Here is a 26,447-nt window from a genome sequence, read left to right as displayed (position 1 = left end):
GACTGGATATTACCTGCATACGATCGATCAGAGTACTATTCTTGTCGCGATATAGATCACTCTCACAACCTAGCTGTCTTCGTCACTACCATTTCGAGGGAACTCGCGGAAAGCTACACAACTGGGTGCACTGAATACCTTGTACCAGACACCGGGCCACTCATGCACAAATAAGGACGGAACCAATCTTCTTTCACATTCACAACATACTCTTAACCAAATATTGTGGAAACATCGAGGTTGTTAGACGATGGCTCTCACTTATGTGCGATATATGTGCACCTAACGTATTACGGAGGAAATTGGATTATTTTTGAAGCGGATATTAAATTATAGCCGGTCAGGATCCGACGACGCTCTGCGGGTTCTTTTGTGGTCACAGCTTACGACCATTTTAATAGCCATCGTAATCGCTATAAAATGTGAAATTGTTCACACTCGGACGTACCAATTTACTATAATAGCATCTCTATGAATGGTATGATATTTGTTACCGTTATTCTCACGTAAATAATGCAAGGTGAATAACTAGGGTGAAGATTTTTGTACAATTTCCGCCGCTTTTGAGGAGAAAAGACTGACGCTAGCGACAGTACAGTAAGCGTTCCGCAAAACGATTGCAAAAGTGACTCCTTTTGCTTTGTAGTGAGACTGCGTTTTGTACAGTAATAGCATTATAATGATAGTAATGAACATCGCGTAGCATTTTCATTGCGGCTGTAAACACGTGCTATTGTGCGAGTAGTTCACGGGACACCGGCTTAATGTAGTCGACATTACCGATTACTGGGTATTCAGCTTGATATCTTCTGTGTAGTGCGGTGATTATTGCCGGGTACAATGCATACGAGTTTGCTTACTGCATACTAAGCCTCTTCGTTAGCTAAGTCGACATATCGTTGTAATATTCTCATGTGAATCCATGCTTAATAAGCTTAATAACTTTAGATGAGTAAAAGGACCTATGACAATATTTTCTTCTAAAACTTGTGCAATATTTTCTACGGCTTTATTTTTTACTTAATAACCGATATGTTATTTTTAAGGAAGGGTCCTGTCCTTATCATGTTTATCTTGATTGGTATTGTAATATGTAAGATCTAATCGGTACTGTGTATTTGTTAATATATATTGCTTGCTTGTATAATAAAGATTCATAATATATATTTCAACAATTTTAATTCAATTATTGCTAGCGTCATATTTTTTTAATACTGCTATACGGATGCCGATCAACACCTGTCGTGCTCCATTAAGTCAAGCATGAAAACAACTGTGTTAAAGTCTGTTAATCGATCAATTAACACAAAAAACTAGTTGCGAACAAACCGACCATCCAAAGATCGATTTGATATCGAATTCATGAAACGTGATACAGACAGGACGGTCAGTCATGTAAATGAATGTACATTCAATGAATCTAAATATTTTTCCTAAGAAGTTCTTAATAAAGTTCCATGATGTTATAAACTAAAAATATTTAGACATAAACCTATACAAAAGGGCAATAGATAAGGTTGCCAAATATTAACAGATTTCTAGAAACAAGGTAAATAAAGAGCAAACCGGAGAAGAAAGTAGTATCTAAAATATTAATACAAGTATCAAATATTTACGACGTATCCTATAAATAAAACTGAGATATAAATTTTAAACGATCTCAATGTTCACGGTTGCGTAACGAAATGTAATACAGATAATAATATATTTTTGTTATATTTTATCTTCGAGTATATATCAGTGTTTATACGGAAACCAAGCGATAGGTATTAATTTTTAATATAAATTTCCGACAAAGTCCAAAGATCTTTGGAAATGTTGCTATATATGAAATATAATATGGAATCTGTATGATTTATTTAATGGAACGTAGAAGCGTCCGCATTCATTTCATTTGGTCGCAGTGACCGCGATTACCGCTTGTTGGTTCAATGCGACTAATTAATTTTACCAGGCTTCGTTATAACGCAGACCGGACAGCTTAATAACACCTCGCCTTGAACACATTAGTTAACAAGATCCTCTATGAAACTAATCCTAATGTATCTTGGGAATAGCCAACACGGCAGGCAGATGAATTCTAAAGAAGGCCAAAGTACTATAAACAAATATTACGTAGTAACTTACAAGAGGAAATTTTCGACAAAGTAGAGATTTTGCGAACGGAACTTTTGTGAAAGGAAAATTCTGCTACTTATATTTATAAACTTGGTGTAACAAAAATAGAATTCATGGACGAAGACGACCCAAAACAAATATGAGATGCCGTTGTTATCTTATAAAATACAAACCAAAAATTACAATATCTCGGCTTCTAAAAAATAAACCTACGTTTCTTCTTCTATTCCACATTGTAAGCAAGTACCAAATGTAGGTATAAGAGTATTCTTAGTATTTGAATTTGAATTAATTAATTTTCTTCAATCTCCTTAATCATTTGTGTTAAGAGTAATATGGTCTCAATACGTAAGCAATTCGCTTGCGAACCCCTGCCAATCGATTGTTAGATGGCCGTGAACCCAGACCACCTCTCACATCGAGCGTGTTTCACGGAAATCGCTCCACGAGAGCAAAATAACATCACGTTTCCTTTTCTTTCCAACTGAAAGCTGGAAATATAACAGTAAGCCCGTTTTTTATGTACGATCTGAAGCCGCAATCGCTCCGTCTAATTGCTTGGTTTGATTAAGTGTATAGCCGATCACCAAAGGCGAGCAAATTACCGCTATTCATTTGATAGAAAATCACTGCCGTGGTCGTGCCAGTGTATTTCTTACGTCCGGCTGGCGCCTAGGGAAAAAGTTGACCACTTTGTGAACAACATGCTCGTAGCGTTTCACGTTGCGTCACACATTTAAACGCTTCTCAGAGGTAAACTATCCGGCTAAGATTACAAGATGGGCTAGTACGTAAGGATTTCTATAAAACCATATATGATAGAATTTCTCTCTGTCAACGAAGAAACTCGATTTAAACGATACTTCGTGAAGATTCAGCTATAAATATCAAAGCGGCTTTCATGGAATGAGCATCGACAAATTCGATTTCAAAGACGAAGTAATATACAACGATACTATCACAACACGTACAATTCCTGGAATTTAAATTATAGCGCTTGCGGGGTCATTAATTTAGTAAACAACAAGGACTTACCTGCCATTGCAGGCAAGGGTAATAAAATGGAATGGAGGAAGTTTTGCACAGTAAATTAGATCACCAACATTTCGCAGTCGGAAACTTCTACAATAGCAAGAATGTTACGTCGCGAAAGAGCAGCTGCATCTTGTTCCCCTCGCTCTAATCATTGTTCGGCCAAGGGTCGTCCAATTTAGGGAGCAATGGCCGGGCCACAAACAAAAAAAGCAATATAATAAAGGACCGCATCCAGGTACCCACGCAAGTCTTTTGACAGAGAAAGCTGTTGCTCAACTCATTACTTTGAGCTATGAGTCTTATTTCCTGGAACAAGATTAGAATTTCGTATCATCACTGCACATCTTTTTTTATTAAATTATGTGGCACAGTTATTTTATTTGATATTTATGTCTTTCTGCATAACGTGCTTTGCGTATCGAAGATAGTTAAAGGACAAAGTAATCAATTCAATTATGTATTCACACTGCTATGATAAATAAGTGCTTCGGATCCAATGAATGTGACACATTGAATATATAGACAATGGCCAGTCAATAATACGCAATAAACACAATGGGCTTTTCAGTATGTGCGAAGAGTCGAGCGTTGTCTTCTGTAATTGAAATTATTGATTCACTTCTGATTGGTTGACATCTACCAACAAGTTTTATACTCCCATTCAATGAAGTCTTATTATATTCTTAGAAAAACTGACCGTACTATAAACGTTATCTGTTATTATAAATTTCCGTTATATTGAACTTTCTCTTATACATTTTACAAAGCAAAGCACGTGAAGTCCACGTGAAGTCTATACAATGTAAGCTGTTTCTATTTTATACAGTTATCTAGAATGGCACTCACTCATAATTCTGCGGAGCTTCCCCCATTGTCTGACAGTTATAGGAAGTGCATTAAGGAATTAGCAAACAGCTAACACACCCTGACACAGTAGCTCTAACGTGGTCTAGTCGTTTATCTACGTTTAGTTGTTAGTAACTTATTAATGTATACTACATTTCGTTTAGAGGTTTCAGTTAAGCTTAACCACGAGAAACACAACTTGCTTTAAATTCCTAAAAAATGTGGAAGATACATAAAATCAGCTAGTTTAGTTATATTGTATCTGCTATTGCTTCTATCAATGCAAAATCTATAACATATTACGATTTGGGGTCATGATAAATTGGTCTTGATTCTTATTCATTTTACTATCGGTATCTCTCATATGTGTCTTTATAAATTATTCATTATAATATATAGCGGTCACGTTATATCTCATTCACATTCCCCGGCAACTCCCCCGATTGTCCAGAGAGTTGGAAGTGCATTAAGCCATTAGCAAACAGTTTGGCCCCATCCCGCATTGAAACAGCGGCAAGTGAACTACGAGTATGTATAAACGATGCGCAAACATCACCCGAAAAGCGTTTAGAGTCCGATATTACTCAGCTTTCATATTTGTCCCTATTGATTCTACTATTCCTGAATTTGTTTATAAATATGTCATTTGCTGAATGATTCAAATCTTACAACATGTTAGATCTAAATGTGTCATTAGAGTTAATTTTTACCTTTTTACCTTCATACCTTTTTTTTGTATAGAGGTAGTTGGCCGCAAGTGCTTCTTAATACTACAGAATAAACAATAGTACATTACAAATCATATCATAGTAGGTATACACGGGGTATAATCATATCAATGTAACGCACTTCACATTATGAAGTAACTAAGGATGACAATATTTCTGTTCAATACTTTAAATAAATACATTGAAGAAGTAGTAGAATACGCTCAGTTACTTCTATCCACTTCATAATTAATATTGTTAGTAGAAACGTGAACTCGTTTGACTTAACTAAGCTCTTCCTCGGCACATGTTCGTGGACAGAAATAGACTCATTTGCTAATTGAGACGTCTAAACGGCTTTTAATAAAACGGCTAATGAAAACGTGCGGTGTACGGAAGACCTGCATAGTTAAGGAGTTTATAAAGTAATTAGTTGTTCGGAAATCTTCACTCCCGAAAATTTCGAAAGTTCTCAGACTATGATTTCGTATTTCTTATTGTTTACCTCGTTTCCTAATAGTGTATTCGTTATCTACAAGCTACATGCATTTGTGGTCTTGTAATTTTGATGATGGAGCAATCGTCTGAATAGATGCAGTTATATTCGAGAGTGCCGTTGACGTATAAATGTAGTCCATCTTTACAACATTAGTATGATAACTCCGGCCAACTATCTTACGTTCTTTTCGCAAGATCAGGGCCACGCGGTCACCGGCCGGGCCGCGTTACTCGTTCATGGTTACTCCGCTTACTGTCAACGGATGTTTTTTTCGTTTCTTAGCTTGCCCTCGGTTGTCGCCACGAATGATATCATCTCACGATGTATAGTGCTTATTCACGGAATAAATTATAGATATTCTTCGTACAATGGCTTACTCATTTACACATTTTATGTTCCGTCGTTTGTTTACTCGTAATCTTGTAAAGTTCTATATGAATTTTTATTTTGAATTGACTTTACTTGCTAGAAATTAATACTACAATAATAACAAGATTATTGAATATCTGCATACCTATACATGATTATTGTTAATTAAATGTTAAGTTGTTTCCGCGAAACAAGAATTTAAGTAGGTATTATATGGAACTAGGTAAACAAGGTATTTAATAGGTGGAAAATAACTGATACGCAGTTATCGCATGGAATACGGGTATTAACTTTGCGCAAAAAGTCACTTCCTCTAACCGACTACCGAATGACAGCAGTGCACATTATAGGGGATCTATCTCCGGCGAATTTATATAAAAAGTTGTAAGAAGTATCGGTAAGTAAATTTCCGCAAGTGTACTTGTTGAAACAGTGTTGTTACTTTAGCAGCGAGGGCGGCATCGTCGCGCGGGCGCGTATCGATCGCCTTCATGCCGCCACCGCCGCGGCCTGCATACGAATACGAGAATCTCCCTCTGTTTAACCCATCAACACCACTTCCACCAGAGTGGACCCTTAGCCCTTCGTTAGGGCCACGGCCTCGATCATTATCACTGTTGACATTCAACTAGTGCTGCGAATTTCAGGTTTACGATCTAATGAGTCTCGGAGTCTAATGGAAGAAAGACCCTCATATAAATCTAACCTACTTTGCATAAGGGTCTGCGGAAACTACGTCGTTATGGCGCCCTGGTGGCTACAGAGTACTGAGTGGATTATGAAAAGCTTTTCCCAATTGGCCGAGCCCGAAGGACATGACCTCGTTGTACTGGATTGCCAGAACAATATTGGGTCCGTAATCCGTATCTAGACTATGTACTTAACAATGTACATCCAGAAATAAGGTCATGGTTACTCTGAATTGCGTTGGAATAATGTTGGTAACGTTCCACGAATTTTATTTCGCATTTTCTAGCTCATTAACACAGAATGAGGAAAATAAGGAAAGATTTCCCATCGTTAACATATTGATTTTCGAATAGACGACAGTGAATCTACAATTATCAGGCACATTTAATCAACAGGAATCTTCGTAACACTGCTAATTAGGTATTAGGGTGGTTCCACCCCAAAAATTGCCGCAATTTTCCAGCCGACAACGCGCGTCCTTATTATGTCGTGAAATGTCTCCGCGCTTCCTTCTACCGCTTTTAGTAGGCTATCTCTGGTATGTACTCGTATATGAGGTACGGTATATTTGTGTCAATATCAAAGGGACATATTGGCAAAGGAAATTGAATCTCAAATTTGATTTATTTTCGTATCCATGCCAAATTTTTTATCTTTCCGATGTTCTTTTTTTTCTAATTATACTCGTAAGTCGCAATAACAAATTCCTAAAAAAATGTAGGTGAATGAACTCACAAAGTGTATTATTAGCATATTCCGAGGCAATTCATCAGCAGTGCTAGCAGATCGTAGGAACGGAAATGGGCAACTAGCAGCCGACGAACGGGGGTAGGGCCATCTGATTAACCTTTTAACTGCTTATCACAAGAGCCGGTACATCTACGACTTGGATGTATTGCGTACTTTTAATCAAACTCTTCCGTGTCACAAGTACGTTAACTACTTGTTGCTGTTTTCTTATGTTTGGCTAAACTAAAAATAAACTTTGCGTTGGTCGAAAACTTACGCGGGTAACAAATTTTCATTAAAAGCTATTACGTCCACCAGGCTAGTAATTTAACACGGTCACGTAACTTTAGTTGTTTGTTTTGTGTTTTATGAATGAACAAACTTCCTAAATACGAATGACGTGAGCGGTATAAACTTGCAGATCGATATGCCGACGCCAAGTGGTCGGTGGCGCGACGGCCGGCCGCCGATGTGAGCGCAGCAATCAGAGCTTTCGTTACTTGCCCCTTGACGTTTCGAATTGAATGAAAATGCCCTTTATTTTCAACCATAAATCAACATTGTTACAGTTGATCCAAAAGGCCTGTCACTAACAAGGAAACTTTTAAAGAATGAGACCGTCTCCGTATTGAAACTACTATTACTACTAAAATTTTCGCTTGCTTTAATCGTAAGAGTACGCAATAAGGCTTTGTAAAAACCACTTACGTACCTTCGTACTTACGTTATCATATTTAACGAGCTTTGCCAGATATCCCAAAATCAAAATTTTAACGTTATTCAATTAATTTCCGAATATTCAAATCAATTATTGAGATTGATATAACGTAATAATAGTTGTTAAGACATGAGCTTGATCGATCGTTGTTATATTATGTATTACAATAAATTATGGTACAACATAACATTCTTTATCCGGTTCAATAATTTATTTTGTATATCTTTATATTTCCTGTTTGACAAGCACTTCGTTCTTACTCATAGGCGTATCTTATCAATAAGAAATAATTAATACTTGTTACTTCAATGCGTTAGCAAAGAAATACTTAATTGTACGTACAAAAAATTAATCAGTACCGAGAAATAAAAATATATTCTCGGTAGTAAACTTGATAGTATCGACACATGATAAATTAAAATTTTAATGTTGCCGAATTCACAGCATGATTATGCGAAATGCATTTACTAAAGTGCGGATATATAATGCGGAATAATTTATTTATCGGTAGGGCACGTGGATCTCCCGCGCAGCTGCTGACAATGCTCAATCCAGCCAGACCTTTTTTTGCTGAGCAGATGTTCAGCGCGATATCACCCTGTAATTTGTCCAATACTCCAAAATACTTTACGTTGATTGATCCTACACGTTGGATGTTGTTACTAAATTAAAATGAGTGAATTTAAAAGCTGTTTCATTCAATGACGCTGTATGAAACGTTATCATGATTTGTTTTTCTTCTTGTTCGCTAAGCATAACATTCCTTTACATAAACACATATTAATACGAAGTTATTACACTTGAGATGTTTGAATTTTAAATACCGAGTTGTTTTATTGCATTTTATATAAGACACAAGTATTTTGTATTTGTATGTAAGGGTTACCATATTTTCTTATGAGTATTTGTGCAGGCGGGGATTTATACTTTTAGAAAGCACACCTTCGTTTGTCGTGATCAAACACTGAAAGTGGTGCCGACCGATAACTCCTCGGATCGTACTGGAACTCAATCGAGCCGGTATTGAGGATTCATTTGTCCATTGCATAAGTCTTGGCGGCGAAACAACGTGTATCGACCGAACCGGTTTACAAGAAACGTGTTAGGAGGTCCTTTTCTAAGTATATATAAACCCTACATGATAATGCTTATAAAGGAAAACATTGGACCACTTTAAACCCTGATAGCATATTTAAATATTTCTGTATAGTGCGTCCCAAAGTGACTTAAGTCAAACATAACGAAAAGCTTTCAAATTCTAAATTAATTAGTACTTCCTGTTGTGTCGGATATCTTTCAAAATTGTTTTTACTTCATGCATTTATTAAAATTGTAACAGAATTTAAATTTAAAACAGCGAAAGGCCGAAACTCGAGAATGTTTGGCTTCATTTTTCCTTAAAATACACTCACCGGCTTTTTTCCTAATAACACTGTGTGAACTTCTTTCTGCTCCTTTATAAAAATGTATGTACAAATTACATAATTGCGTAAAATATGTTTATTTTTCTTTGACTTTTGAAAATGGGTTAACTCTTACCTTTTGTTGATTCAAAAGATTGAGATCTGCGTCAATAAGCGCGGGCAAAGATGCCTCTGAGAAAATTCACAGAACAATTTTTCCGGAGTGCGCACATACACAGGTAAGAACGTTGATAACAGAGCACTATCGAACGTGATATACTTCCATGGACGTGAGAGTAGTATTTATTTGGTTCGGTTATGGTTAGATGGGGAGAGCATGGAACGCACCGTCGCAGTGCAGAGGTTCCGGTGGACTGGCGGGCGAGTGGCGACTGGCGCTGTCGGTGTCGGCTGCCGTCGGGCGGCGGGCGCGGGAGACGAGCGTCGCCCGCCGCAGGCCCGCCGCTCGCCGGTCGCCGGTCGCCGGTCGGTCCTACCTCGATTCGTGGATGTCGTTTGCCCGCCGCGCTCTCGCGGTATTCTCCAAGGACCCAGACCGTTAATTTCAAACACAATTTTACCCGTTCGTAAATTAAAACCAAAATTTCTCTTTTTGCTTATTCCTATGTTATCCTGTGAGGTTTTCTCTCAATTAAGGTTACCATACCTACTTTTATTTAATCTACAAATTCTACGGAGATATGTAACTTCATTCATGAACATATAAAATAATTATTAGAAAAAATGTAAAAAGAAGTATGAATGTATGATACAACTAAGGATTAACTATTGCTAATTTGAAATTTGAGACGGCATCGTAAAATTTATCTCATGTGCTTAACGTTAATTATGCTTCGGCAATTAAATGAATGGAGACTAGAATTAACCGTTTATCTGTACAATTAATCAACTATTTTAATACAAAAACTAATCTTTATTTATGACCTAGACTCGTAGATAAAATTACAAATACGAATTGGTACATTTATGATTCTTAATTAATGATTCTGATTTAATACTAGGTTTGTATGCCTGCGAGCGTAACCCACGTTCATTGCTGTAAAATTTACAAAATATATCGTGTTCGTTTTTTTATTTATTTTTTTATTTATTGATTTAGATACACCATCGACTTATCACTAGACATTCCTTAATATTAATATTACAAAATGTTTGGTTCAGTGTGATTCGCCATTACAGGTATATACAACACTCATCGTATTTTAGCTTTACAACGTAGTGTAGGTTAAGTTAGATTAGAATCAGGGTTGTTGCTGATGCAGGTTTTTACTAGATCAGCTGATGCTGATGCTGATGCTGATTTTTCAGATTAATATCAGCTGATGCTGATGCTGATGCTGATATTTAAAATTACTAAATATAAATATATTTTATACTGAGGTATTTGTACGTCCTTTATGAGAATAGTATTTTTTAACCAACTTCACAAAATGAGGCGGTTTCTCAATTCTACCGTATATATGTCTTTTTTATGTTTGTTCGCGGATAACTTCGTCGTTTATGAACCGAACTGGAAAATCATCCAGTATTTTGTTGGAAAAAAAGATATTTCCAAAGTAGTTCCATTATAAGAAAATAAGGGTCTGATGATGGCAGACCAGAGAAATCGAGGGGAACTTTCAAAAATCGTAAGGGCGACTAGTGCATTTGTAAGATTTTTAGTATGTCATCACTAAAAAAGGTGAAAAAAAAATAATTAAAAAATACAATCGACTTCCATGTCACTACAAAGCAAAAATCAACTGAAACAAATTTTGGCTCAGCACATATCTCTCCGAAGCCGGCGCTCATATTGAACACGCTGTTTACGCCGTTATCCAACGAAATATATTTAGCACCGACTTCAGAACCATGTACCAAACCAACATCCACTTCAGCTACCCTCCACTTTGCAGTGACACAGAATTCGGCATTTATTTGTTATTTTTTTACAAAAACTAACTGTGTCGTATCTTTGTTCAATAACGAAATATTTGGTCATATTGCACTTTTCACTGAATGTGGCATTATGAATTGAATACATAATTCTGTTATTGATTGATTGAACTATGATCGAAAGTTATTGATGTCTGACAGATTACGTTGTCAATACAATCAAATGATTGTTTGATGACAACTTGTGTTTATAAACTTCTGTGATTGGCTAAAACTCCACGTGATTTAAGCTCGATCCCGCCTTCAACGAACACGTTACAATTTCAATATCAGCATTAAATATCAGCATCTTTTGTTGCGGATGCGGATGCTGATGCTGATATTCAAAAGAAAGCTGATAATCAGCGGATGCTGATGCTGATGCTGATATTCGCAACAACCCTAATTAGAATATAACATAGAATAAAAAAAAAAGAAAAAAGAAAATATCAAATTAGTAATATCACATCTAAGTTGGAATAAAAAAACGAAACAACTTATTGTAAATGCATGCAACAATGATTTATAAATTTATTTATATTGTCAGTTTGGTAAATGTTCACATCGCTGTTAAAACTGATGTTATTGTAGGTTTGTTTTAAATGTATGTTGCTATATTTTTTGTTCGTTAGTTCTGTTTCTTACCTACACACAACACGTCTTATTACAAGCTGTTATTCAATTTGTCTTGTTAGTTCTTATTTATGTGGGGGTCAAATCTTGCAAATGAATTATCAAACAATTAACCCCAATAGAAATTTTGCGTACACGTGTGGTTTGGATGACAATGCATGATTAGATTAGTGACTTCATTGTAAGTTCAATATGGCGGATCAATTATTTTTTGTGAACACCCTTTCAAAGAATTAAGATTTTCTGAGAAGAATCAGAAAAATTATATTACAAAAAAGCTCGTTTTTAAAACATTTTTATATAAAATTATTATAAAAACAAACTTGTATGAGTACTCGTACAGCACGTTAATCCGAAATTTCGTTAACATATATTTATGTCAGAGCCAGGCTAAATAAAACCGAATGCATCTGCCCTCAAAGCAGAAGTATTAACTAGTGGATTTTCATAAGCGTTTCCGTTTCAGCACGGCACTGTAAGCAGTCTCCCGATCGATGTCATTAGACGACGGTAGTTAATCTCATAAGAGACTTACGGGAAGCTTAAAAACTTTAGAACGTGTTGAAATACGCTCTAGACTTTCCGGATAGAATTTACGGATGGATTCTCGTGTCGAGATTGCCTTACTTTTCAAGACTACACGTACGGTATAAAGTTCTTTGAGTATACTATGACGATTTACTTATTTAATTTTGAACCGTTTGTCGCAGTGATCCGCATCACTCTATCCGCACACACCGAGGGTTCCAGAATCGATCCTTGGTCACGCAAAAATTGAAATGATGAATTTCATTTTATATTCTGGGCCTGACTCCTTACTACCTTTGCATATTTGGTAAAAAATATAAAATGAATAAATGGTGTAAGATTGCGATTTATTTACTTATTCGTGAATTATTTACTTATTCTACCAGCTCGATCGCTGCTACTAAGAGTCGCCATGCAAAAACGTTTTCGGTAACTCTTTAACTCCGTCGGACTCATTAAAGTACGTTTTATAATCAATTTACTTCTTAGACAGCGAAGGCTGTGAGTACCGGCTTAGTTTCTTTAATTACGAGCTCGGCCTCTAGTTTGTCTCGAATATTTCGTGCCCTTCGACTGTCCTCTTTTCGTCTAATTGATCGTAATCCCTATTCTTATAATATTTTGAATAAAATATCTTCTAATAGGTATTTTTATAACAATTTTATACTTTAATGTTCATCATAGTTTTCCTATTTGTGGTCACTAAGGATTGTGGAAAATTACAAGTAAGATTACTGATCATAGTAACATTATTCTCGGTATCAACCAAATGAACATAATAAAATAGAGAAAAAGGCATCCAGATTATCCTTAAGTGCGTGGTAGTTTTTGATAAATTTCCTATTCCAAAGTCCGCATTAATACTTGCACTTGAAGTATGTATAGATATATTTTGAGGGACAGACAGTGTACATTACAAATTTACGACATACGATTTATTGTGCAATGGGAGCTTTTAAAATTACGTGAATAGCGTTCGATTGGTTGAATGATGCAGTCAAAGAACGCGTCGTATCGTGAGATTTTAATTAGCGTTCGACGCGACAGCGACAAGTGTTACGCAACGCTTGAGGATAAATTGTTTATAATTCAACTTAGATAGGTATAATTTTTTATACCACATTCATGTATTCGTGACATCCAAGTGATAAAGGAAATGTAGATCTAATGGTATACGATATTTAAATAGGTATGTGTATGTGTATACTATGTGTCGTAAGCAAAACTTTAGAAAATATATTTGCGAGGTGCGAATGACGTCTATCGTTTAGCATAGCAGCAATATTTTTACTGCATTGATTGCCGTGTTGTTATGTGTAAGTTTGGCAAGGGAGAATTAGTTTTCTTATGAAATGCAGTGTCATCCATATTAACATATTTCTCACCTATTTTTGGTCAGAACGTTACACTAAGTAGGTACTTGTGGTCAGCATTACTTAGAAGTTCTGTAGACATGAAAAACTCTACAGCCGTGGTTTGTTCACTAGGGTCAATGCACAAAAGTCCGATTCAGACCAAAATTCAAACATCAGGCTAGAAAATTTCGGGAACCTATTCCTACCGTAAAGTAGTATTTGCTTTGCTATTATCTATTTATGAAGCGATCATCTTAATCCTAAAGAGTGCATGTGTGATGTTGACTTTGTAAGGAAATGTTCATTTATAACGGTGACCATATCATTAGGGGGACTGCTTGCTTGTAAATAAATTACAATACGTACTTCAATCCTATAAAAATACATATTACGTAATCCCTTTCATTCACGGTAGGTATTGTTATTTTTAATGGCGTGCAAAAAATATGGGTCAAAACTTAATGAATGAAAATTTCTTCGTAACATGTTTATTAGGGCCCGGGGTGACAAGTGAATTTGTTCGCGGAGGTTAATGATAAATTCTGGGTAGGTAAATTAATTACGGTGGCAGTAAGCCGACACCCGCCCGCCAGCCCCGCCTTCCGTTCACAATTTACTTGCCATGTGGCGGGATCAAGTTACGATTATAAAAATTTTAGTATGTTTTCAAACTTGCTTTTATTTGTGACTTTCCTCAAATTCCTTCATCAATATTTCAAAAATACGCCGATGCCTGTACGAAATTTGGGAAATTTGCAGATGAACAGGATAAATTGATATTTTTTGTGAGATTTCTTAGTATATTTCAATCGAACAATATTACATTCAAATAGTGAGTTTGTTACATTTATTTCGTTACAGTAAGATTCTTTTCGGTATAGTGATACTTCCGAAATCAAATCATAGAGGGCGCACAAACTTAATTTGTGCATTGCGTTTAAAAAAGTTTTGCTACTTCACACTAGATGGCGCATTTAACAAAGATCTTAAAAGTATACGCTGAGTGACATCTAGTATCGAATAGTTGTACTATAAAAAGCATACAATTTAAAGGCATTTATTAAAACACATACGTGCGAATCGTATTAATTAAAATAATATGTTAGATTGTTTTATGTTCCAAGAGATCAATATTATGTATGGGAAATAGTCAATAAATTTAAGACACATGTCCCGCCTACTCACGCCATCTCTTGGTGTTACTGTAAATTACGACCTGTGGCGCTGCTATCGCATTGTAAGTGTAGATGGCCGCTAACTTGACAAATAGATATAGCATCTGCCTTCAATCGAAATGAAGCATGGTAGGGTTTCCACTTTACAGATTTTCCCTAATTTATTACGTAATGATAATAAATGCTATGTTACCTCGTCATTGTTATTATATCAGATTATAATGAAATTTTACATATTATGTATATTAATATCGCCCAAATCCATATAGCCAACTGCTACCAACTGACTTTTGCAGCAGATAATGTGTTCTATCTGAAATCGACACGCCAATCTATTAATTCGTATTTAATTCCTCAGATAACTAGATTCTAATGCGCCTTAATAATTTATCTTCCTTCCTGCATGTTTCAAACCAGTCTAACACAGTTAACTCTACTGTTAAGTCTGAAATAGCTGTGGCGTTAATGTCACCACTCTCAAATCTCGCGAATTCTATCACCTTTATTACATTTTATTAACATATTATTTTCACAGCATTTTAATACTAGGCAAACTGTACACCTTACATTTAATAATAATTCGAATTTTTACAAAAACTATTGCGAATGAAAGTAATTTCATGAGGGAAAAACGAAACAATGCAGCGGCAACACTGCACAGTGCGACTGTCGCCATCGCCATTACATATCTTTTAGCACAATTGGATTTCATGAAAGAAATTGCTTGCGTCAAATTATTAGCGCGAGATTTGTTTCGTTTACAAGTTTACGAGTTGTAGATTTCTACCGGAGTGAAAATCTAAAGTTTTATGAATTGAACAGGTAAGTCTAGCTTTGTAATAATAAATCAATAGTGCTAATTATTCACGGATATTGTAAAAATACGCTTAAAACTTTGTTTTCATATAAAAATATTTATTTTTAAAATTGAACTTACAATTCTTTTTTCAATATTTTCACTAATATTCAGGCATAGCTATAGGCATGGCTCCTCCGAGGCGAATATTACGGCAGCAATTAGAGATTTTGATGGATTTTCTGGAGGAGAACAAAGATATGTCGAAGGGTTTGCCGCCCGGCGCGCCGGTGACCCATCAGGCGACGAGGCAGAAGTGGGCAACGCTGGCCAAACAACTGAATACGATCCCTGATGGGGCTGTGAAAACATCTGATGGTTGGAAAAAGGTAACAGAAATACTCCTAGATTTGTTTTTTATATTCAAATATAATATAGGTATATATTTTTTTAAATCATGACTTTAAAAATATTTTAAAATCTTACCATATTTTAAATGGTAGAAATAAATTAATGTCTAAATTGCATTAAGTTTAAATTTCACAATGAATTTTATTGCATTTGGTGAGCAATGGTTAATAAAGTGTTCTTTTTCAGTATTGGTTTGAATGGCGCCACAAATGCAGAAGAAAAGCAGCAGATGCAAGGAGATTCCAATCAGCACCTGATGGTGGACCAAATAGATTTGTGCCACTCAATGACTTGGAAGTCAGAGTGTTAGCACTAAGTGGAAAGGGCTCGGTCACCGCCACTGTGACATTGTCTAATAAATATGAGAGTGTAGCAGCTGATGATTCAGATTCAGAACAGAATCATGAAGTTCCTCCAGAAAACTCATCACCTGTTAATGTGAAGACTAGACATTCAATATCTAGTTCTAAAATAGGTACGGGTATTATGTACTAATAACAATATGATTGTTACATCACCAACCCTTTATTGCTTACGTGTTCGTATCAGCTATCAGAATTACTTTAGTCCATCATGCCATTATTGAGCATTGAGAGAAATTATTAGAAAATTTTGAGATATTTTCTTGGCAATAAATTAATAATGGAGAAATATAATTAAAATTTCAAACCCAGACCTTCAGGATGGACGCTAAAATTAATTTCATCACGATGGAATTAACTGGGAGTGATGCTTCTGGATATAGACAATAAAAATAATATATTGACCATAAATGTAATTTATTGCTTATGTATTACTGATTGACTGATTTCTGCTTTACATCTTCCATTGAAAGTTGTCTTTCACTTTTTATACTATTAGTAATCATACTCTGCTTTAGAAAAGCGTCTGCTTACTAAATAGTAGATAACTTTTATTACAGATGAAGGCTCCCGTGCAGGCACTCCACCACCAAGATGGGCACTAGAGTTAGAGGAGAGACGGATAGCAGCTGAAGAGCGCATGGCGGACGCATTAGAATCCATGGCAGCCACCATGAGAACCCAGGAGGAGAGACGGAGTATCTTGGACGAGAGAGTGGCTGATGCAGTCACAGCCATCGCTGGCACCATACAGGACCTCAACAGTGGCATACAGGAAGCCTTGCAACATTTGCAACAACTGCAGCCCATACAATCTAATGGGCCTGATATAAAGGATGATATATTCTCATAGTTAATAGTGTAGGCAGCTATGTTTGATATGATAGGAAAATACATATAAGGAAAAGATTTGGATTGCATTAGCCTATAAATGAATCAGAGATAATATGATAATTTTTTCTCTGGTTTACTTTAGGAGCTTGCAGTATATTTGGATCTAAAGAGTGTCATAAGAATGTATACTTTTGTATGAAGAAGTATGAATATTTTTTTATTAAGAAAACTAGTATTTTATGTGCTTATACATCATATTTGTATATCTCTAGTCTTATATACTTTAATTTTATTTATGATTTATCATGCCATATTGCTGTACTCATATGTACCTAATAACAGAGCATAATATATGTATATTAAAAAATACTGTAAATTATCTTTTTTAACTTTTATGTTAAGTAAAGAATTGTGCCATAATTAAAATTGTGATTTGGCGGTTTTAATTTTTTAAACAAATATACATCTTTTTTATTAAATTGACTGGTATTTTTATTATGTGAACATGTACATATCTCATCATTTTCTGGTATTATTAAAATAATATTGCATGTATTACACATTAATTTTCAACTCAAAAAGTTAAATTGAATAGTTAAAAAGTTACAATTTGATCACGTGGGTAGACTCAATATTTTATTTCACGCTTATAAATGATAAACAGGAGGTGTGTGTGTCCTACTTCCTCCCTTAGAGGTTGGCGCTAATTAAAATTACATTTGAGCGTTTGTAAAATTTTATAAAATAAAAAGAAAAAACAACTTACCTAAATATACATATTTAATGGCGTTGTATTTAAGATACTTTGTTACATTCCAGGCATGGAGGCGTTAGAAACAAGCATCAACTACTGGGAGGACGCGCTGGCCGCGTTCTCGCTGGGCGCGCGCGGCGGCGGCGCGGGCACGCTGGCGCTCACGTCGCCCGACGAGGCAGAGTTCTGCCGCGAGATACAGGACCTGCTGCAGGACGCATACCACTTGCAGGTGCGTTGTGGGTGAGGTACGGAGGCGCTGGAGATGAGCGTCAACTGCTGGGAGGCAGCGCTGGCCGCGGTCTCGCGTGTAGTGCGAGCCAATACTGAGGGCGACGACGAGACTAGTCACACGCAATTGATACGACAATTGATATTTTTATAGGAGGAAATATGAACTTAGTGTACATTTTCGATGCAATAGATGGAAAATATATGAAAAACCGTTTACTTTAGTATAATAGCACTATATCTTACTAATTGCTTTTAAAACTAAAATAAGCTGTAAGTAAATAAGGTGGAAGAAATTTGAGGGGGAAAGAAGCCTTTGTGGTTCTAATGGTATAGCAATCCGTGTTGACCGCTGTTGTGCTCTGATTTACATAATCCTTTACCGAAAAATAATTACTTACACGAGTCGTTTCAACTTAGTCCTGAGGAGTTGCAACGCGTCTGTGACTGCACGTGTCCATTATGAGGGCTGAGCTTACAAGCGGTGGTGATGATGCATTGCAGGAGCGGTGCGAGCTGCTGTTCCTGGACCAGCGCTCGGTGCTGTTCCGGTCGGAGAGCGGCGGCGGCGCGCGCCTGCGCTCGCACTCGCCCACCGCGCGACCGCACCACCACTCCAGCGCGGAGTCCTTCGCCTCCGCCGAGGACCAGGTACCGCCCCTCCCCTGTCCTACTACCCTTTAGCAACGCCTACGCCCTATACCCCTTTCTTATCCTTTGAAAATTATATAAGAGTTTCCGCGACTTGTAAAGATCAGTATTTCTGAATAACGCTTCCAAAGTTTTCTTAACGTTTATCTACGTTTTACTAATGTTGCAGGTAGCAGATCTAAGAGAGTTCGATGATTTAGCGGAGGCGATACCTGAAATAGAAAACTTGGAATTGTATCAAATGGCTGTCAAACAGTTAGAAAATGGAATTCCATACAGGTAAGCCGACCCTGGACCATTTTTACCTATATGTGTAGCTATTATAGAAGGAAACGTTCCACATCCATTGTAAAAATAGCTTGCTATACCTATTAATTGCAGGATTGCAACCTATTTCGATTTTTCGTTGTGCCTGAAACGTTTTTCTCTAAGAATCACATAAATGTAATGAACATTTTTGTGCTTTTTTTAAATTTCATCAGATCAATGAATTTATTAATTTTTGAAAATTTAACGTTTTAATGGTTATCGATATGGTCCAGGACGCTCCGCACGGAGACGGTGCAGTGCGGTTCGGACGCGGAGTTCCTGTGCAAGCTGCACTGCCTGCGGCAGGCGTTCGGCGCCGTGTTCCGGGACGCGGCCAACGGCGCCTGGTTCGTGGACGCCGGCCGACAGGTGCTCACCGACCTGCTGCTCTTCGCAGACAAGGTAGGGACAAAAATATTGGACAATATACCTAATGCTGGAACCCAGGAAGGGTAGGGAAATTGTCATCTACGACTTATTACTAAATGGTAATAGGTTGTTCTGAAAGGTATGTCAATTGTCAATCAATCTAAGATAGTGTCAGTGCTTTTTTTTATAATATAGGAGTAGCAGACGAGCATGCAGTCCACCTGATGGTAAATGGATTCTGCCGCCCATGGACATCTGTAATCAACCTACCTGAGATCGGCCACAGATGCACCGCTGCCCCTGAGGGCTAAGCTGAAACGCCTCAGAAAAGTATGTTATTACTAAATGGTTGTTCTAAAAGGTATGTCAAATGACAATCAATCCAAGGTTGTGTCAGTGTGAAGGGGTAAAATGAAAGTTTTTGAATTAAAATCTTTTGAAAATGTCTGCGTTATGTACTTTAGCTCAATGTATTTAATTTCTTTGGGTACGGTCATCCACTTGTATAACGCCTGCCCAATACAAACGCAGTGTAAATTTGAAGAGTGTGAAACATATATTATATCTCACGAAAAAAATTTAACTTAGAACATTTCTATTACACTTATTTTACTCTATTTATAAAGTGAACGGCCCAAACCGAATGCATTTCGAGAATAGAAATTTGATAACTGATTTGATTTCATTTTATTAAATTTCAGGAACCAAAGGAGTTCTTAGTTGCTTATGAAGAGATGGTGACGTGGGCGACAGACGCCACTAATTGGCCTATTATTGAAAGTGAACTCTCAAGTAAGGGTGTTAAGGTGTGTATGTATTACATTACATTTATTAAAACTGTATGTAGTATTATGCCATCTGATAGTCTCGCTTATGAGAATCAAGTTTTGGGTAGGTAAATAATTATAAATGACGAATTAAAATAAAGGTTCATTTTTAGAAAACACGATTCCCATACTCATTAATAATCATATTAATTACTACTTTTTACATACTACGCAGACTGATTAAATAAAGATCTGTAACCCACATTAAGCATTTTTTTTATTTATTATTTATTGTATATCTACCTATGTTAGTAAGAATTATCAATTTTGTGGTGCTCAATACATTAGGAAAGCAATACAATGTTAAAGCCGTGGTATATGTGCGTAGGCGCTGACGTTCTACGACGTGGTGCTGGACTACATCCTGCTGGACGCGTTCGAGGACCTCGCCTCGCCGCCCGCCTCCGTGCTCGCCGTCGTGCGCAACCGCTGGCTCTCCGACGGCTTCAAGGAGACCGTGAGTACCGCCCCCGCCCCGCCCTGCACGAGGCCTCGGTTATTATTTAATATGAAAAATTGATACGTTTTTCTTATTCATATTCAATAATGACTGATGAAAAATAAATAATCCGCTATTATACTTCTTCCATCAAAACTATAAAGTTGTGAACTTCCTACTATTATGACTAACTCGATCTATCTTTAGAACAAACAACAGTGAACATAAATCAAGTGGTAAAAGATTTTGGTCTAATGTTAAATATCTATCTATATGGCAGGCGCTGACGACGGCGGTGTGGTCGGTGATCAAGGCGAAGCGGCGCTACCTGCAGCAGCCGGCGGGCTTCATGGCGCACTTCTACTCCATCTCCGAGCACCTGCTGCCCGTGCTGGCCTGGGGCTTCCTCGGCCCGCGTGAGCGCCTGCGAGACGTTTGCGAGACCTTCAAGGTATGGATATGTACGCTGCTTGATATAAGTAGTAAAAGAACGTGCGGTTCATATAATAATAAGTGACCTCTGCCTCACGGATGTCTGTAATCAACCCTAAATAGCATTAGAGTCCTACCTGAATTTAGCCACATACGCGTGTCTACGCCTTAGGACTAAATTTATTTTAAGATATACGACTAAACTGCGACATCTCAACCGTAGTAATTCAAGTAGTAGCTTATTAAACCGTAAAATGATGCGCCGAAGCGGACTGCTTACGAAGCGCGTCCTTTTACGGCACATGGAATGCGCTCGCGATTCTTATTACATTGCACGGACGCCATGTAATGAGAGCGTATTGGGAGGCGAGTGGAAGCAAAGACTGGAGAAACGCTGTATTACATTATATCTTGTAATCTAATCGGTACATCAAGTATGAGAAATACAGTCCAAAGAAATACAGTAAAAGAAATTTATTCCACAGTACCAAATAGATAGTGGAAATCTTATTTGACCGAGTTAGTGAGCAAACGCAACGGGCTTACAATGCACTGCCTGAAAGTATTCAGCTAATTAGCAGCACGGGCTTACTATGTACTATCTAAAGGAATTTAGCTAACTATCCTATGTGTGTTTGAAGGCGGAGATCGTGGGCTTCATCAGCGACCTGTTCAGCTTCCACAAGTGCCGCTACGGCGCGGCGCCCGAGCTGGCCGCTGATATCATGCAGCACGCCCGTCTCCGCGCCGCTAACATCATGGACAAACTCGCGGACAGGAACTGAACGTACATGTACCATGTATGTATGGTGACGGCTTCTTTGCTATTTTCCAGTAGGTTGGTAAGAGGATGAGGTTGGACGGCTAGAGCTGCATTTACACAGGCTGGATACTTTCATCCGACAATAAATTTAACCATATGAACCTATCCATCTCCAAAGCCTCCAAACAAATTTTCAATCAAATATCTTTAGTACTTTACGCACAGGTTTTTTTTTGCATTTTTTCAAATTTGCTACACGCTTTGTCTAATCGCAAAAACATTTTAAATCGAGACGTAATAAAACTACAATGTTGCAAGTTCTTCAAATTAAGGAAATGCATATTGTACCTTATTCCTAAAACATAAGGATCACACTCGCAGCAAAAGATTTTACGTCATGACACTGCGCCGTTGTCGCTCTTATAAATGACGTTAATTTTTTTACCCATCATTTACTATTAAATTTGTTTAAAAAAATGTTTTTTGAATTGAGATTGATGTGAAGTGTTTTTAATTATTGTAACATGTTCCAAGAAAGAAATAGGACTTGTGTGTTCATTTATTATCGTATGAAGGTATCCACCCTGTATATACAGATATTTAATGTGTCAGGCAAAATAATATCATTGTATACTATGTGCATTAATGTATGTATATTTTCCAAAATATTTTATAGAAAACTATGATTGTTAACCGACTTTGAAAAGGAAGGAGGTTCTGTATTCCGCTTTATGTATTTGGTGACACGACACATTCAATGTCATGTACGATGTCAGACGTCTATTTACGTCCAAGTAATAAAAAAATGTTGCATGATCGTAAAGGCGCTAATTGCTATAAACATAATATAATATAAGCTAAGCACCATTTTGGAATTATTCCAATCATAATCGGTAAATATTAAATATGTCCTTGAAAAGTCGGTTTTACTGGAGATAGTAAAAATACACTTTCTAACTCGCTGTCTTCCTGTATAATATGACCGATTTTAAATGAACTCGTTATAGTCCGCATAAAACTGCTAGTTCGCTTCTAATAGGGAAATGAATCGCGTCTCCACATCAAATTGTATGACTACACCTGCTCGCAACAACTTCAGAGCGGACTAGTAGTTTGGCGCGAACTATAGGTACCAGAGTATCACATTAACTTACACATCATGAATGTGACCCCAAAATATTATGCATTTTAGAATTTTTACATTAATCTCGCGGCTTAATTTTCTGTCTGTTGTACTACGGCCATCGGTGTTGCAATAATTTTGTAATAATTAATTCTATGGTGTATGTGTATATATTATCATAGTTTACGTAAGTTACGTATAATTCAATATGGTAATAATAATAATAGATTTATATACCTTATCGCCCATTATTAATATTGAATCTATCTATTTTTACCTATCAAAGATCGAAATATAACAATGTCTATTGTAGAAATTGTCATATGTCGGCCTTGGATAGATATAAAGATTGGAACATTAGATAGATCGATTATTAATAACGGACTTTAATCTTTGAATAGATATGACATTCCTACCGCCAAGATCATTTGTTGACAATACTGCCAGTAAATGTTTAATTCTGATGTAAATCAATGTATTGAGTGTTCAGTATTATATTGGCATTTGATATTTTTGTAGATGTCTTGAATTGAAGTGTTGTTATCATTGCCATTAGAATGATAGTAACATCATATTTACAAAAAAAGTAAAATGCAATAAAAATTATAGGTAAAAGTATATGTTGTCAATCTTGCATTAGGATAAATACACCTTGTTGTTCAATAGTATCAATAAATATTACGGGTCAAGGGATATGTAATGATAAAGTTATATTAATAATGCTATTTGATAAGAGAAGTAACCTGTGTCTTGAAATAGTTGACATTTACAATACTTGTATCTAAATTATAATTCCTATTCAATATTCTTCTGACCTGTCTTGAAATATATTCTCAGCAATATTCCTTTATTGTAATAACTGTTGGAGATAAATTAGCTACTAATATTTGCCTAATATATTCGTGACTTGTAGGTGTATATATTATAGCTTTTAACATTAGTTTTCCCATTACGAGTTCGTTTTCACAATGGCACCGAGAAATTTTAGCTGCAATCAAAATGTATCGGTATGGTAGGACTTTGTTCATACCCAATGTCTACGACGCCTCATTTCTGTAGATTTCTTTTATCGGCATGTGTAATAATAATTGATTTAATATTGATTCAATATATGTATTACCAATTTGTGTATTATCGTTATATCGTGTATCGGGGTCAAATAATACGCATGTTATGATTCAACAATATGTTGGTCCTTAATGTAACGAGCTTTTGGGAAATATTTTAAAAGCATGTTTAAAAACTATACTACCAATATTATGTTACTCCACGTAGATTAAATCCGTAAAAATCTGACTGCATGATTTCTACGTCCATTAGCTTTTAATGAAAATACTTTTTGCTGTAATAGAAGAATACATCCTAGACGGCCTCTTGCAATGCGCAAACTGCAATTAAAAAAACATAATACCTCATTAATATTAATTGCCTTTTGGAAAACAAGAAAAACAAATGTAAAAGTAATATTGGTTATCTTTTCAGACCTAGTTGGGTATTCTTTTACTAACTTTAATAACGTATTTTTATTAAAAACCAAATTTTGGACGTCGAAATCTCGCCGTAGATCTTGTACGATTACAATTAATGGACATATGTTGTAAGCAGTAATTTACCATATAAGTCAGTACATAACGTTAAGTTTGTATAACATAATATGCATTTGTTAAGGCATTAAATAACTAATTATATAGAGCTAAATTATGTATTTATCAATTTGTAAATATTTTTAGTTTTATTTAAAAAATAAATATAATGGGACTGTCGGAAGGTTTGATAAAATAAAACAACGCATATTATTAGAAAATTTAGTATATCATAAATTTTCACAATTATAGCCTTGCCTTTAATTTTTATTAAACAAATGTGTAAACATAAACATTACAAATTCAACTATAATACTTTTCCGAAGAGCACCAAGTTTTTAGGTACTTTATAGTTTGTTTCACATACAAATATATTTTTTGCTTTTTGTTCTATTTATAATTTGGTAACTGACGAATGTGAACTCGTACAAGTTGTTGAGGGTGCTGGGTTTCGGTGCAAATCATGACTTGACAAAACATGAGGTACTTTTCAAGTCAATTTTAGGTGCGCGCTATGCCGCACGTCGCATGATGGACTTGTGTGTAGCCCAGTAGCCGTTATCGGCCGGACGGTTCTATTCTTATCCATTATTGCGACAATTTGATGTCATAAGTCACCCGTGTAAATACGTGTCTTACACTTCAAGTATTTTTTTGTCAATTTTTTAATGTTACAAACACTACAAAGTACTTTATTGTACAAAAGTACGTTTTATAAAAGTACACAAAATATTTTAAGGTGCAATCGATAAGACTACAAGCATAATAATAATATCTTTTTTACGTAGATAATATATCATGACGAACAGTCTTATAATAGATAAATAATTTTCTGTTGCAGTCAGACATTCATGATTACCTACCTAATAAATATAAGATTATAGGAGAAAGCCTGTCAATATAGATATGTACTTTACTGGCATATCACAGCGACGTTTTTTTTTTTTTATAAAGTAATATATCATCTGTTAATTTTTAAATAAAAAAATTCTTTTGAATTAAAAATCTATACTAGCAACGTCGCCGTGGCAAACCAATGAAGTTAATCTAACTGTCATATTCATAAAAATTTCATGTCCTTAACTAAGTCCTTTTCCCATATACGCTTCACAGCGCTAATATCTAACCATAGCACTATTGCACGTTAGAGTTTATTGTGAAGTTTTCTTTAATTGTTTCACAAGAATGTTTTAGCTTTACAATGGATTTATAGGTGTATATAGGATTATTATGAATATGGCTGTTAGATATACGAAGTTAATATAACGTAAATACTTTTTAAATAATATAGTAATTTAAGATTATTTGGTTTAGTGCACAGCGATTTTCATAAAGCTCTTATTATATAACAAAGTAAATAAAATAATAAGGATTAAACAAGTCGATTGGCAGGCTTTCCCTGAAATATAAAAGCTTACGACATAGTGAGAATCGATACCTACTCGACAGGACTAGACACTAGATACAATTCTGAAAATGAGTATACAAACACACAAAAAATGCATGCATTCCTCTTAAAATAAATGGAATCACTCTATGACGCCCGAAACTAAAAGTTCCTTCAGAGTCAATATAGACAATAAAATAAATATCAACCCTAAATATTCGAACGGATCTTAAGAAAATTGCGTTTACTGTTCCAAGGAAATAAATCCCAGAGTGGATTAACGTGAAACCTCTCGGCATTCACAGATCTAAAGGAGTCTAGATAATCTACACAAACGTAGTCATACAGACTTTCTTTTGTTTATTGGAGTTATCTGAAGAGATCATTAATTATTACATATTAGGGACAGCTAATTGAAATCATTTAAAAAACTGCC

At 36.0% G+C, this 26,447-nt stretch overlaps 3 protein-coding genes across 4 annotated transcripts in view; 2 read left to right on the top strand and 1 right to left on the bottom strand.

The window, feature by feature from the left end:
• uzip (beta-pore-forming protein unzipped) overlaps positions 1 to 9,507 on the bottom strand; it is a 42,439-nt gene extending 32,932 nt beyond the window's left edge. Inside the window, exon 1 of the mRNA XM_073080853.1 lies at positions 9,251 to 9,507. The gene's annotated coding sequence lies outside the window, so the exon portion shown is untranslated. The remainder of the gene's footprint in view (positions 1 to 9,250) is intronic.
• Miga (mitoguardin) overlaps positions 1 to 24,729 on the top strand; it is a 71,838-nt gene extending 47,109 nt beyond the window's left edge. The window contains exons 4-11 of the mRNA XM_073080860.1: positions 17,963 to 18,129; positions 18,633 to 18,779; positions 18,949 to 19,058; positions 19,322 to 19,490; positions 20,159 to 20,263; positions 20,613 to 20,741; positions 21,004 to 21,174; positions 21,797 to 24,729. Of these exons, the coding sequence (XP_072936961.1) occupies positions 17,963 to 18,129; positions 18,633 to 18,779; positions 18,949 to 19,058; positions 19,322 to 19,490; positions 20,159 to 20,263; positions 20,613 to 20,741; positions 21,004 to 21,174; positions 21,797 to 21,940 (1,142 nt within the window). The 3' untranslated portion in view covers positions 21,941 to 24,729. The remainder of the gene's footprint in view (positions 1 to 17,962; positions 18,130 to 18,632; positions 18,780 to 18,948; positions 19,059 to 19,321; positions 19,491 to 20,158; positions 20,264 to 20,612; positions 20,742 to 21,003; positions 21,175 to 21,796) is intronic.
• LOC140748132 (uncharacterized) lies at positions 15,380 to 17,481 on the top strand. Of its 2 annotated transcripts, XM_073080867.1 has the most exons (4): positions 15,380 to 15,562; positions 15,711 to 15,925; positions 16,134 to 16,422; positions 16,870 to 17,481. In XM_073080867.1, exons 2-4 carry the CDS (start codon positions 15,725 to 15,727, stop codon positions 17,160 to 17,162), a joined length of 783 nt encoding a protein of 260 aa, XP_072936968.1. In that variant the 5' UTR covers positions 15,380 to 15,562; positions 15,711 to 15,724; the 3' UTR covers positions 17,163 to 17,481. The 2 variants fall into 2 exon arrangements, with proteins under 2 accessions (XP_072936968.1, XP_072936967.1); XM_073080866.1 differs by lacking the exon at positions 15,380 to 15,562 and having other exon boundaries at positions 15,703 to 15,925.
• Positions 24,730 to 26,447: the final 1,718 nt, after the last annotated feature.

This window comes from Epargyreus clarus, unplaced genomic scaffold (assembly GCF_041222505.1).
Source record: "Epargyreus clarus isolate Ecla_fem2 unplaced genomic scaffold, WU_Ecla_fem_2.2 ptg000015l, whole genome shotgun sequence".
NCBI classification, from domain to species: Eukaryota; Metazoa; Arthropoda; class Insecta; order Lepidoptera; family Hesperiidae; genus Epargyreus; species Epargyreus clarus.
This window is presented reverse-complemented; position numbering and strand designations above follow the sequence as displayed.